The following is a 15,497-nucleotide window of genomic DNA, read 5'->3' as shown; positions in this document are numbered from 1 at the left end:
TAATACGTTTGTTTACCTGGGAGTAGTCCATCTTCAATGTAAAGAGAGTCTCTGATGTGCAAGTAGGTTTGCTCTTTCAGTGATGCACTTTTCTTCTTGTCTGGCCATCCATGTCCGTGTAGGTTCCTCAGCAGCCGCATCTCACTGTCTGCATCTGTGACAGCACCCTCCAGTGGCTGATGTGTGGAGACTTCCTTAATGACTTTCTCGTCACTGAGGTCGCACTCTTCATGTGTGGCAGTCTGGGGTACAGCCCTGGATAGCGTGTCTGCTATTAACATGTCTTTTACCTGGGGTGTAGACGATTTGAATGTCATATTTCTGTATTTGAAGCAGCATCCTTCAAAGCAAGGATTGGCAGGCGCCTTTCCAATAGGCTTGGTGATTATAGCCTCAAGTGGTTTGTGGTCAGATTGAACTCTGACCGGGAAACCACAGACATACTGGTGAAATGTCTTCAGTGCAAACAAGATTACCAGGAGTTCTTTTTCTATCTGGGCATAATTTTGTTCTGCCCCAGACAGAGCTCTGGATGCAAAGTCTATAGGCTGTTAACCTTGCATCAGAACAGCTCTAAGTCCCTCTTTGGGTGCATCAGCTTGTATTTCAATATCTTCCTGTGGATTGAAGAGTTTCAGCAGCGGCGTAAGGGAGATGGCTTTCTTCAGTCTCTCCAGTGCTGCTTGTTGTTCTGGGTGCCACTGTCATGTCATGTCCTTCCCGAGGAACATTCTGAGTGGTGCAGTGAGCGTGGCTTCATCTTGGATATACTGGGTTAGGAAACGTGTGTCATACCCAGTAATCTCTGTAGACGTTTTCTGTCTTCTGGTGGGGGCATCTGTGTGACTGCTGTCACCTTGATGACGGGCCCCATGCACTTCACTTCACTCACCATGTAATGTATCTTGTCAGCATTGAACCTCACATTCAGACGGATGGCTCTGTCCATCACCTGCTGTAGAACGCGGTCATGCTCTTCTTCGGTGGCTGCTGCGATTGTCAGGTCATCTGCAATTACACAGACACCATCAATGTCACCAAAACTCTCCGAGTTAAACTGCTGAAATACCTTCGCTGGCACTTTTTACGCCAAAAGGTAAGCGATTTTACCGGCACCTCCCCCATGGGGTATTAAAATGTCCAAAGATCAGCTGATTTTTGCCAATATCCCTCCTTCTCATCTAGGATAGTGAAGCTCATCTTGCCTGCTAGTTGGCATTGCACATCCTCTGAGGTGGGAACGGAGAAGTGTTGGCGCTGTATGGCCTTGTTCAGGTCCTTAGGATCCAAACACACACTAAGAGAGACATTTTTATTTTGTGTTATGACCAGGGTGTTCGCCCACGCTGATGGTTTTGTTACTTTGCTGACCACACCCCTCTGCTCTTCAATGTCCAATGTCTCTTTTAGCCTGTCGAGCACAGCATATGGGATTGAACAGGAGGGACTTTTGGATCAATGTAGATGTGGTGCTGGCCTGGAAACTCACAGAGTCCTTTAAACACAGAAGCATAGTGCTTGAGTAGCTCTTCCTTGGATCATGGCGGTAGTGGTGTGTCAGAAGCACTCAGGCCTCTCTGCCTAGTAGTGGTATGTCAGATGTACTCAGGCCTCTCTGCCTCGTAGTGGTGTGTCAGATACCCTCAGGCCTCTCTGCCCTAGTAGTGGTGTGTCAGATACCCTCAGGCCTCTCTGCCTAGTAGTGGTGTGTCAGATGCACACAGGCCTCTCTGCCTGGTAGAGGTGTGTCAGATGCACTCCGTCCTCTCTGCCTAGTGGTGTTGTGTGAAATGCACTCAGGCCTCTCTGCCTAGTAGTGGTGTGTCACATACCCTCAGGCCTCTCTGCCTAGTAGTGGTGTGTCAGATGCATCTGTAACACAGAACTGTAGATGGGCTTGTTTGTGCACTTGCTATGTCATTATGCCCTTTGGTTTAATGCGGGTGCCTCCATACGCTATGAGTACAGTCTAAGCCTCTTTCACTTTGAATTGCTTGGGCAATTTGTCTCCTATTGCGTGTTTCGGAAGCACATTGGCTTTAGCTCCTGTGTCTAACTTAAAGTTGACCGCCTGTCCCCCTTTTTTGCATGCTTGTGTCACTGCACCTATGAACAACATGTCTACTTCCTTGACCTCGGTTTTAACAGGAGCAACATCTGTCCCTGATGTACACACTGCTGCTAAGTAATTTCTTTTGCCATATTTTTTTACACTCAACGTTAAATGCAGGACACCTCTTTGATTTGTGTGTTTTTCCACATTTGCTACAAGTCTTTGTCTGCTGCTCGCTGGTGAAGTGCGCGGCCTGCCTTTGTTCTGACTGTGCTCGTGATTGCTTAAGATGGCGGCCCTTTTTTTCCATAGCACGCGCAAACTGTTCTGTGCTATTGCTAGCTGACAGAGCTATAGCCTGAGCTGATGTAACTTCTTTTGCACGGCAAACATCTATGGCCTTAGCTAGGGTTCAATCTGAAATGGAGAGTAGCTTCTCTCTTAGTCCACTATCTGTGACACTAAACACAATTTTGTCCCTTAGCATTAGATCGTCAGAGTTCAGACACTTAGTCTTAGTTCGGTTATACACTTGTCAATACCTGCCTGTTCATTGAACTTGTGTGCCCAAAACGGATGTCTCTGGAACACAGTGTTCCTGCGTGGAGTAGTTTTCAAACGCTTTCATCACCTGGGTCAGTTTCTTGTTTTCCGGGTCGGCATATGTGACCTCCAGCTTATTGTATATCTCCGGCGCGTCTTCACCGATGCAGTGTAGCAAAACTGCTATTGTCCTAGCCTCTGGCTTGTCATTTAGACCACTGGCTAAGTAGTACAAGTTCAGTATTTGTTCCCATTTCTGCCAGTTTTCTGCGAGGTTTCCAGTCAACAACAACGGATATGGTGGTGTAATTGACTGCATTGCTGCTAATCTCAAACTTGATAGCTAACAATATCAAAGTATGTTTTTTCCCTCACGTTAGCGTTAGCCTGCTAACTAGACACTCGTTTTAGTAGTCTGCTGGTGAAGTCATCATTCTCACTCATGCAGTTCAATCTACTGCCACTTCTGACACCACATCGTGCTCTAGATGGCACGATATAATTACATTGACAATGGCAACTGAAGTACTATAACTTTTACCTTTATAGCTGAAGCATGGTAAGAACTAACTCTGTGCATGCAGGCACACATCAAACTGCAAGACCGCTCATTTACATATCCCCTTTGACCTTCAACCTTAAGAGTGATACTGACTGGCTGTTAAACACAAGAGAGTTATGGCCTATCATTGAAAAATAATTATTGGACCTTTATTTAACTAGGCAAGTTAGTTAAGAACAAATTCTTATTTACAATGACTGTCTACCAAAATGCAAATGGCCTCCTGCGGGGACAGGGACTGGGATTAAAAATACAGAAAAATAGGACAAAACACACATCACGGCAAAGAGAGACACCACAACACTACATAAAGAGAGACCTAAGACAACAACATAGTATGGCAGCAACACATGACAACACAGCATGGCAGCAACACAACATGTCAACAACATGATAGCAACAACATGGCAGCAGGACAACATGGTAGCAGCACAACACATGTAACAAACATTACTGGGCACAGACAACAGCACAAAGGCAAGAAGGTAGAGACAACAATACATCATGCAAAGCAGCCACAACTGTCAGTAGGAATGTCCATGATTGAGTCTTTGAATGAAGAGATGTTTGTTGCAGCTCGTTCCAGTCGCTAGCTGCAGCGAACTGAAAAGAGGAGCGACTCAGGGATGTGTGTGCTTTGGGGACCTTTAACAGAATGTGACCAGCAGAACGGGCGTTGTATGCGGAGGATAAGGGCTGCAGTAGGTATCTCAGATAAGGGGGAGTGAGGCCTCAGAGGGTTTTATAAATAGGCATCAACCTGTGGGTCTTGAGACAGGTATACAGAGATTACCAGTTTACAGAGGAGTAATGCAGTAGTAGTTCTAGCTCTAAACCCTCAGAGGTAGTAATCACATCGGTTGGGAGAGGGGCATTCTTCTTACCAAACCACATGACCTTTGTTTTGGAGGTGTTCAGAACAAGGTTAAGGGCAGAGAAAGCTGGTTGGACACCAAGAAAGCTTTGTTGTAGAGTGTTTAACACATAATCCAGGGAGGGCCAGCTGAGTATAAGACAGTATCATCTGCATATACATGAATGAAAGAGCTTCCTACTGCCTGAGCAATGTTGTTGATGTAAATTGAGAAGAGCGTGGGGCCTAGGATCGAGCCTTGGGGTACTCCCTTGTGACAGGCACACTGCACTTCATACACTGCACTCTTTGAGAGAGGTAGTTAGCAAACCAGGCCAAAGACCCTTCAGAGACACCAATACTCCTTAGCCGGCCCACAAGAATGGAATGGCCTACCGTATCAAAAGCTTTGGCCAAGTCAATAAAAATAGCAGCACAACATTGCTTAGAATCAAGGGCAATTGTGACATCATTTAGGACCTTTAAGGTTGCAGTGACACATTCATAACTTGAGCGGAAACCAGAATGCATACCAGAGAGAATACTATAGACATCAAGAAAGCCAGTCAGTTGATTATTGACAAGTTTTTCCAACACTTATGACAAACAAGGCAAAATAGAAATTGGCCTAAAACAGTTAGGATCAGCTTGATCTCCCCCTTTAAATAAAGGACACCCCGTGGCTGCCTTCCAAGCAATGGGAACCTCCCCAGAGAGGAGAGAGAGGTTAAAAAGGTCAGAGATAGGCTTGGCGATAATAGGGGCTGTAACTTTAAAGCAGAAAGGATCTAAAGCATCTGACCCAGATGTTTTTTGGGGGTAAAGTGTAAGGAGCTCCTTTAGCACCTCGGAATCATTGACTGCCTGCAGGGAGAAACTTATTAGAAGGGGCAGGGGAAAAAGAGGGAGGAGCATCGGGGCTAGTGGGATTAGAAGGGGTGGGAGATGAGGAAATGTTGGACGGGCAATGAGGCATGGCTGAGTCAAATAGGAATCCTGACTTAATGAAGTGGTGATTAAAGAGCTTAGACATGTGCTCCTAGTCATTAACAGCCACATCATCAACATTAAGGGACATGGGCAGCTGTGAGGAGAAGGGCTTATTCTCCAGGTCTTTAATCATTTTCCAGAACTTATTGGGGTTAGACCCACTTAGAGAGAACTGCTCCTTAAAATAACTAACTTTGGCCTTCCGGATAGCCTGAGTGCAGTTATTTCTCATTTGCTTGAATGAGAGCCAGTCAGCCTGAGTATGCGTGTGCTGAGCTTTTCTCCAAATGTAATTCTTGAGGTGGAGTAACTCATCATTAAAGGTGTATAGCTCCATATATTACACAGTCACCAGATCTCAACCAAATAGAACACTTATGGGTATTCTGGACCAACGCCTGAGACAGCGTTTTCCACCACCATCAACAAAACACCAAATGACGGAATTTCTCATGGAAGAATGGTGTCACATCCTTCCAATAGAGTTCCAGACACTTGTAGAATCTATGCCAAGGTGCATTGAAGCTGTTCTGGCCAACACCCTATTAAGAAACGTTATGTTGGTGTTTCCTTTATTTTGTCAGTTACCTGTATATTCCATACTATGAGGTCGGAATAATACGGTGAAATTGCGACAAAATTATAATAATGCCCTTTTAGAGCAAGAGTTGTTTGAAAAGACCACTGAAATTACAGCCTGTTTTGGTGGGATGGAGTTTTGGCCTACCTGTTGACATAATTATTACAGCCTGAATTTAAAATGTATTACATTCAGATATTTTTGGGTCACTGGCCTACACACAACACCCTTTAATGTAGAAGTGGAATTATGTTTTCCGGTTATGGACAGGAGTTCCGCTAGCGGAACCCCTCGCCAATAGACAATGTAATAGCAGGGCGCGAAATACAAAAGAGCAAAAATCTCATAATTCAATTTTCTCAAACATACAACTATTATACACCATTTTAAAGATAATCTTCTCGTTTATCCAACCACATTGTCCGATTTCAAAAAGGCTTTACGGCGAAAGCAAAACATTAGATTATGTTAGGACATCAACTTCACAAGAAAAACCACACAGCCATTTTCCAAGCAATGAGAGGCATTACAAAAACCAGAAATGCAGCTAAAATTAATCACTAACCTTTGACGATCTTCATCAGATGACACTCCCAGGACTCAATGTTAGACAATACATGTATGTTTTGTTAGATAAAGTTCATATTTATATCTAAAAAAAAACTTTTACATTGGCGCGTGATGTTCAGAAAATGTATTGCCACCCAAAACTTCCGGGGAATGAGCACATCAATTTACAAAAATACTCATCATAAACGTTGATAAGCTTTACAACAGTTATTAAAAGAATTATAGATACACTTCTCCTTAATGCAACCGCTGTGTTAGATTTCAAAATAGCTTTTCGGCGAAAGCACATTTTTCAATATTCAGAGTACAGAGCTCAACCATCAAAGCAAGCTATACAGTTACCAGCAAAGTTCTGGAGTCAACTAAACTCAGAATTAGTATTATAAATATTTACTTACCTTTGCTGATCTTCGTCAGAATGCACTCCCAGGACTCCTACTTCCACAAGAAATGTTAGTTTTGTTCGAAATACTCCATGTCCAAATACCTCCTTTTGTTTGCGCGTTCAGATCACTATCCAAAGGCATAATGCGCGAGCGTAAATCCAGACACAAAACGTCAAAATGTTCCATTACCGTTCGTAGAAACATGTCAAACGTTGTTTACAACAGCCCTTAGGGTCTTTTTAACATAAAACGTCGATAATATTCCAACCGGACAATAGCGTATTCATTCCAGAAGAAAAAGAAGGAACGGCGTGCTCGTGTGCTCGCGCATAATCAAGTCCTTTGTCCTCAGGCAGTCCACTGATAGACTGAGCTCCTATTCTCTGCCCAGTAACAGGAGAAGGATGAAACAAGTTTCTAAAGGCTGTTGACAGCCAATGGAAGCCTTAGGAGGTGCAAGGTGACCCCACAGACACTGTAGTTTCGATAAGGATTCCAAAGAAAAACTACAATTCTCAGATTTCCCACTTCCTGATTGGATTTTTCTCACGTTTTTGCCTGCCATATGTGTTCTATTATACTCACAGACATCATTCAAACAGTTTTAGAAACTTCAGAGTGTTTTCTATCCAAATCTACTAATAATATGCATATCCTACCTTCTGAGTCTGAGAAGCAGGCAGTTTAATTTGGGCACGTTTTTCATCCGAATGTGAAAATACTGCCCCTATCCTTAACAGGTTTTAATAAAAAATGAAAAGCTGAAATGTCGTGTCAATAAGTATTCAACCCCTTTGGTACAGTTCAACTCAAAAAGCAGCCATTGAATATCCCTTTGAGCATGGTGAAGTTATTTATTACACTGTGGATGGTGTATCAATATGCACAGTCATTACAAAGATACAGGCGTCCTTCCTAACTCAGTTGCCGGAGAGGAAGGAAATCTCTCAGAGATTTCAACATGAGGCCAATGGTGTGTGACTTTAAAACAGTTACAGTGTTTAATGGCTGTGATAGTGGAAAACTGAGGATGGATCAACAACATTGTAGTGACTCCACAATACTAACCTAATTGGCAGAGTGAAATGAAGGAAGCCTTCACAGAATACAAATATTCCAAAACATGCATCCTGTTTGCAACAAGGCACTAAAGTAGTACTGCAAAAAATGTGGCTTAAGAAACTAACTTGTTGTCCTGAATACAAAGTGTTACAGTATGTTTGGGGCAAATCCAATACAACACACTGCCGAGTACCACTCTCCATATTTTCAAGCATAGTGGTGGCTGCATTATGTTATGGGTATGTTTGTAATTGTTAAGGACTGGAGAGTTTTGGAAATGGAAGAAATGGAATGGAGCTAATCACATGCAAAATCCTAGAGGAAAACCTGGTTCAGTCTGCTTTCTACCAGACACTTGGAAATGTATTTACCTTTCAGAAGGAAAATAACATAAAACACAAGGTAGCTACTTACCAAGAAGACAGTGAATGTTCCTGAGTGGTTGAGTTACAGTTTTGAATTAAATTTACTTGAAATTTACTTGAATTTGAATTTAATCTATGGCAAGACCTGAAAATGGTTGTCTAGCAATGATAAACAACCAATTTGACAGAGCTTAAATATTTTTTTAAAGAATAAATGGGCAAATGTTGCACAATCCAGGTGTGGAAAGCTATTAGAGACTTAAAGACCCAGAAAAACTCACAGCTGTGCTTCTACTGTCACGACTGTCGTATGAATAATTGGACCAAGGCGCAGCGTGAGTAGAGGTCCACATTTAAATGATAGTGAAATTTCCAAAACAACAAAGATATAACGATCATGAAATACGTAGCGCACATAGGCACTCCTACAAAACAATATCCCACATCGCAGTTGGGAAAAAGGACAACCTAAGTATGATCCCCAATTAGATGTAACGATTATCACCTAGTCCATCAGCTGGACTAGGCACTGGCGCAGAGGAAGGCTCCGGCCATGGAGCGGGACTGGACGCCGTGCCTGGACTGAGCACCGGCGCAGAGGAAAGCTCCGGCTATGGAGCTGGACTGGACGCCGTACCTGGACTGAGCACCGGTGCAGAGGAAAGCTCCGGCCATGGAGCGGGACTGGACACCGTGCCTGGACTGCCATGGCACCGGCACAGGAAGCTCCAGGCCGTGGACCGCCGCTGGAGGCTCCAGGACCGTGGACCATCGCTGGAGGCTCTGAACTGTGAACCGTCGCTGGAAGCTCTGGACTGTGAACCGTCGCTGGAGGTTCCGGGCTGTAGACCGTCGCTGGAGACTCCGGACTGTACACACACACTGGTGGACGAGTGCGGGGAGCCGGCACAGGTTGCACCGGACTGATGACACGCTCCTCAGGGCGAGTGCGGGGAGCCGGCACAGGACGTACCGGGCTGGGGAGGCGCACTGGAGGCCTGGTGCGTGTAGCCGGCACAGGTTGCACCGGGCTGGTGACACACTCTTCAGGGCGAGTGCGGGGAGCCGGCACAGGACGTACCGGGCTGGGAAGGCGCACTGGAGGCCTGGTGCGTGGAGCCGGCACGGGTTGCACCGGACTGGTGACACACTCTTAAAACGCCTGCGCTGCAGCATACTCCTAGCCAACACCTCTCTCCGATATCCTTCCTCAAACTGCTCCATCGACTCCCAGACAGTCTCTGGCTCTCTCCTCGGCTGACCGCCCCTTGTACCCCCCCCCCCCCCCCCCTCCAGCCTTGGGCTGTTTGTGGCCGCGGACCACGGCGTCGTTGCTGTCCTCCTTTACTCCTCGGCGACTCCCGCCAAGGAAGGGTCTCGCATCCACCTAGTATCTCTTCCCATGACCAACTCTCCTTCACCTCCTGGGCACGCTGCTTGGTCCTGTAATGGTGGGATATTCTGTCACGACCGTCGTATGAATAATTGGACCAAGGCGCAGCGTGAGTAGAGTTCCACATTTTAATGATAGTGAAATTTCCCAAACAACAAAGATATAACGATTGTGAAATACGTAGCGCACATAGGCACTCCTACAAAACAAAACAAAACAATATCCCACATCGCAGGTGGGAAAAAGGACAACCTAAGTATGATCCCCAATTAGAGGTAACGATTATCAGCTGCCTCTAATTGGGAACCATACACACACACCAACATAGAAATATAATACCTAGAAACCTGCCTAGTCACGACCTGACCTAAAACACCAAAGAAAACCCAGAGGGCTCTCTATGGTCAGGGCGTGACATCTACAAAGTATTGACTCAGGTGTGTGAATACTTATGTAAATGAGATATTTATGTATTTCAGTTTCAATAAATGTGCAAACATTTTCACTTTGTCATTATGGGGTTTTGTGTGTAGATTTAAAAAAAATCCAAACCTCTCTGCCAATAATAGCTAGTTTTCTGTTTTCCCCTCCCCACTCTACTCCTAGACAGTCCTAGCTAAATTATTGCTTGAGAAATTGCTCTTTTTATTTATTTTCTTACCATTTTAATTTAAAACAATCAAAGTGAGGTACTTAATTGTTACCAAGAAATGATTTGATATTTAGATAAAAACAGCTGCATTGGACCTTTAAGTCGCCTTGGATCAGATATTCTGCTGAATGACTAAAATGTACTTATTTGCTACTTTTGACTGTGAAAAACCTAGCAGTACTACTTATTTCTCTGAGAGTGAGCCGGGTACATAGCATTGATAACATGATCATTTGTCTCTCTGAAAATAACCAGTGATAGATTTAAACAAATACCTGTCTGTCATTAAACAACCCCATGCCATGACTAGATAGTGAAAAAAACACACCAATCTCTTTCATCATTTCTTTAAACAATAAAAGCTCATTTACCAACATTTAAATTAAAATTTAAAAAAATTAAAATTGATATCTAGCGTTTTGCAATGAAACTCTTGATTTCTGACATGGTTTCTGAGCCCATGTGTGTGGCTTGTAGCTCACCTGTTTTTGAAGGGATGGAAACAGGAGAGATGACAGGGACCACATGGAGGTCCAGGTGTCCCGAGGACGTGCGCTCCATTCGAATCAGCCCCTGGCACACAAGCCCCTGAACTTTCTCCTCCAGCTCCGCTAAGGCCTGGGCCGAACGATCTCTATCCCTCGCTCGCTCTTTTTCCCTCTCTCGTTCTATCTCTCTTTCTATCTCCCGCTGTTGTAGAATGGTCACCTGGTCACAGGACTCACGCAGACTCTCCTGTTACACAGACAAACATGTCTGTGTGTTAGCCCTCTGAGCTTTTGCCTAGGCATTAGCTCTGGATCTAACGCAAGTCTTCTTTGTGAATGTAATGGACCGTAGTTCGATGATAAGTCTACCTTTAGGAGCTCCACCTCCTTGGTGGTCTGGATGAGTTGTTTCTCCAGCTCAGACACTTTCTCCAACGCCTCCCTCTCACTCTCTTCCAGTCTGCTGCTTATCTATAACGCACGCATATGCACACACTTATGTAGCCGTACAGACACGTGTAGAAACGCACAGCACATCTACTTACTCTAAACCTTCAACGTGCGTACAAGCAAAGCGTCATGTTCACCCAGGTGCAACACATCAGAATAAAGGTTACATAGAGGACGTGTGTTCTTTTATGGTATGGTCACCTGTGCATTGTGCTCCTGCAGCTCCTCCATGTGTTCCAACAGGGCGTTCTTGGTCTCTGCATCCTCCAGCAGAGCACCCACATCAAACACGTTGTCTAGGTAGGCCTGGATCTGCACCAGCAGCCGGTCACTCTCCGTGAACTTTAACCTCTGTACATGACAGAGGGACACATACACACATACAGTGCATTTGGAAAGTATTTAGACCCTTTCACTTTTTCAAAATGTTGTCACGTTATAGCCTTGTTCTCAATTTGATTAAATAAGAAACGGAAATATCACATTTACATAAGTATTCAGACCCTTTACTCAGTACTTTGTTGAAGCTCCTTTGGCAGCGATTACAGCCTCGAGTCTTGATGCTACAAGCTTGGCACACCTGTATTTGGGGAGTTTCTCCCATTCTTCTCTGCAGATCCTCTCAAGCTCTATCAGGTTGGATGGGGAGCATTGCTGCACAGCTATTTTCAGTTCTCTCCAAAGATGTACGATTGGGTTGAAATCAAGGCTCTGCCTGGGCCATTCAAGAACATTACGAGACTTGTCCCGAAGCCACTCCTGCATTGTCTTGGCTGTGCGCTTAGGGTCATTGTCCTGTTGGAAGGTGAATCTTTGCCCCAGTCTGAGGTCCTGAGCACTCTGGAGCAGGTTTTCATTAAGGATCGCTCTGTACTTTGCTCATCATACCAGATAATCTTGTTTCTCATGGTCTGAGTCCTTTAGGTGCCTTTTGGCAAACTCCAAGTGGGCTGTCATGTGCCTTACTGAGGAGTGGCTTCCATCTACCATAAAGGCCTGAGTGCTGCAGAGATGGTTGTCCTTCTGGAAAGTTCTCCCATCTCCACAAAAGAAATCTGGAGCTCTGTCAGAGTGACCATTGGGTTCTTGGTCACCTCCCTGACGAAAGCCCTTCTCCCCTGATTGCTCAGTTTTGCCAGGCGGGCAGCTCTAGGAAGAGCCTTGGTGGTTACAAACGTCTTCCATTTAAGAATGGTGGAGGTCACTGTGTACTTGGGGACCTTCAATGCTGCAGACATTTTTCTGTACACTACCCTAGACCTGTGCCTCGACACAATCCTGTCTTGGAGCTCTACGGACAATTCCTTCGACCTCATGGCTTGGTTTTTGCTCTGACATGCACTGTCAAATGTGGGACCTTACATAGTGAGGTGTGTGCTTTTCCAAATAATTTCCAATCAATTGAATTTACCACAGGTGGACTCTAATCAAGTTGTAGAAACATCTCAAGGATGATCAATGGAAAACAGATGCACCTGAGCTCAATTTAGAGTCTCATAGCAAATGGTCTGAATACTTATGTAAATAAGGTATTTCATTTTTTTTTTTTTATACATATGCAAACATTTCCCAAAAGCTGTTACGGCTTTGTCGTTATGGGGTATTGTGTGTAGATTGATGAGGATTTTTATTTATTTAATCCATTTTAGAATAAGGCTGTAATGTAACAAAATGTGGAAAAAGTGAATGGGTCTGAATACTTTCCGAATGCACTGTATATATAGGCAAACAGAGATACATTACTATTGTTCTATTTAATGATGTGCCCACACATGCATAACTGGTTTACCTTCAAATGAAGTCTCCTATGACAACAAAAACATACTCATTGGAATTATGCGTCCTTAGGTTTTTGGTAATGATAAGGAAAGACAGCTGTACTAATGTAATCTCATAAGGTATTATAAGTCATATTCTTAAAAAAAACTGGGGGTATATGTGGATATTTTCTGAAAAAATCTGACCACGGGTCAGTGGTTAGGGGGCAACTTCTCTCTGTGATTCTGTATCACTCACCTCTAGATAGTCATCCAGGCCATGGTGGGTAAACTCATACTGCAGATGGACCCTAAAGTTCATGTTCTCCACTGAGTGGACCACAATGTTGATGAACTGCATGCACGCCACCTGGTGGACATAAACAGTAGGAGATGGCATGGTACACTGTGGCAAAACTATGCTAGCGTAACTTCAATGGTTTACATCAATGAAGTCGAGTTGACATATAGTATAACTTGATTATCAAGTCTGAGCATGATCTCGTCTGTGTACAGATGGAGATGGACATAATGAACACCTAACGAACACGAAGTGCGCACTTTGGAGCCAGACTCACCATAAAGTCAATGTTGCTTTCTTCATTGCAGAAATACTCCATGAGCTTCTCAAAGCGGCTCTTCTCTCCACATACCTTATGAACGACATGGATGGAAGGCGAAAAGGTTTTCGATTGGGCACTTAATTCTGCACTGCAACACCACAAATATGCACGGGGGGAGGGGGGGGCAGGGTATGCTTAAATACAGCCATCTGTACCCCATGCAGTCTATCTTTCACTTGGTATGCCTCTCCTCTCTCTCACTCTCTCTACCCCTAGGCTATCGCAAATGACTTCAATAATAGAAGTAAACTGACTTTAATAATGGAAGATAAAACATCAGCATTGCTCATACATACAGAAGTGGGTTCAGAACACTCTGCACTCTAGGAGTAAGTAGTGTGTTTGAAACGGAAATATATCAGTTGGACAACTCGATTGTGTGATGTCCATTATCGGCACCCTCTGAACATGTGTGATATGTCTTTAAGGACTAACGCCGCCTCCCCCCTACCCGCTCGTGTCCACTAAATAATGCAGGCCTGCACTTCAACCTGCCAGCCTGTACCCCAACAATGCCCACGCTCTGCCACTGTGGGCAACCGGAGCCAGCCTGGCACGCCGCATTCCCGCCTCCGCTACTTCACTCCTCTACAATGTGCTATCTGTCATCTCTCGCTCTCTCCCTCCATTAGTCTCTCACCCACACAGTCCCGCTGCGCCGTACCAAAACAAGGACCACTCACTGTGCCACTTTTGATGCCAGCTCTGTAACTGATACTAGGATACTACTCTAAGGTATTGCTTAAACAATGTGTGCGGTTGGATATGAGAAGGCGAGAGCTCTGGATACCGCAATTATTGATGACTTTTATCGAGCTGATTTGAAAGAGGGTAGAAAAACTCAATCCCTCTTTAAATATTTCACAACTTTGTGTGCATTGTTTACCCGATGCCTATCTCTGAGTGTCATATTATAGGTCTTGAAAAATACGGACTGTAAGTAACCAACACTGATATATCATGTGTTCTGATACTTCCTCAAGCCACCAGACATACGTCATAGGAAACGAGTGAATGTGAGACCTTTTGATAGAGAGTTGTCTGCTCTGGTCAATGTCCATGTAATTATCCGCTCTAGGGAGAGGTTTCACATAACTACTTGTCTAGGATCAGCTTCACTCACCCCATTCTTACTTATGCAAACCACGACTTCAAAGACAAAACTGACCACAGATCAGTGCTTAGGGGCAACTATCCCTAGGTTGCAGTGGGGGGCCTCAAGTACGAAGATCTAGCTTCCCCGACCTTGCCCATTGCTAATAATACCCAGGTCTACATCACAATGTCTGGGTAACCCTATTCATGGAGGTCTTTTTCTGTTGGCAACAGTTGCTCCCTTGACAGACAGTGATGAAAGGTCCACAGAAAGGTTCAACTGTCACGTTGCCAACAAATGTTACGAATGTTTGTGCTCCCACACCCTCCCGCCCCTTCCTTACTTTGTGTCTGCTTATAGGGGGCAACTGCCCCGGCAGCTGCCATGGGGGTCGATGGGGGTTGATGTGTGAAGGGGGTGGTGGGGTTTCAAACTGAGACAGGATGTCTTTGGATGGGGGTTGAGAGGTTGACTTGGAGTGTGCCGTGTTCACACTAGTGTGAGTCAAGGAAAGCATGCAGACGACTGATGGCCACATCCTAATTTTTGGAGAGATCTCTGCATGTAACTAATGTAAGCTTCGCATAAATTGTGCACTGACGTCAATGGGAGACTTGGGAAACTGGGAGCCTCTACGACATGTCATATGATATTGAGAGAAGGGTGTAGGGCTTGACAGGACTTGTTGGCGAAGAGACTGTCGCCTTGGATACCCCTCTAACCTCTTTGAAGTTGTCGAAGGCGGAGAGGATGATGTCATGACCCCCCCTCACTAGACACACGGCAGCCAGCAGCTCCAGCACCAGGGCCTTGGTCCTGATGGGTAAAAGTGTACATTATAATACCCTCATACACACACAAACACGCACGCACGCACGCACACACACACATTTGTTTTACTATCCTTGTGGGGCCCAAACAATTGGTTCCCATTCAAAATCCTATTTTCCATAACCCTAACCCTTAACCCCAAACCCTAACCCTAACCTTATTGTAACCCTGACACTAAACCTAACCCCTAAGTCTAACATAACCTTTTTCCCTCTGTGGACTGGCGAAATGTCTCCACCTCTG

The 15,497-nt window shown here is 44.7% G+C and overlaps 1 protein-coding gene across 5 annotated transcripts in view; it reads right to left on the bottom strand.

Moving 5' to 3' along the window:
* LOC115201071 (formin-like protein 1) overlaps positions 1-15,497 on the bottom strand; it is a 61,531-nt gene that overhangs the window by 9,185 nt on the left and 36,849 nt on the right. For all 5 annotated transcript variants that reach the window (XM_029764309.1, XM_029764308.1, XM_029764307.1 and 2 more), the window contains exons 9-14: positions 15,146-15,239; positions 13,283-13,357; positions 12,964-13,074; positions 11,149-11,298; positions 10,867-10,968; positions 10,492-10,744 (exon numbers count right to left, since the gene is read on the bottom strand). In XM_029764309.1, the coding sequence (XP_029620169.1) occupies positions 10,492-10,744; positions 10,867-10,968; positions 11,149-11,298; positions 12,964-13,074; positions 13,283-13,357; positions 15,146-15,239 (785 nt within the window). The remainder of the gene's footprint in view (positions 1-10,491; positions 10,745-10,866; positions 10,969-11,148; positions 11,299-12,963; positions 13,075-13,282; positions 13,358-15,145; positions 15,240-15,497) is intronic.

This window comes from Salmo trutta, chromosome 10 (genome assembly GCF_901001165.1).
Source record: "Salmo trutta chromosome 10, fSalTru1.1, whole genome shotgun sequence".
In the NCBI taxonomy this organism is placed as follows: domain Eukaryota; kingdom Metazoa; phylum Chordata; class Actinopteri; order Salmoniformes; family Salmonidae; genus Salmo; species Salmo trutta.
Note: the sequence above shows the minus strand (reverse complement) of the source record. Positions and strands in the feature narration are given on the sequence as shown.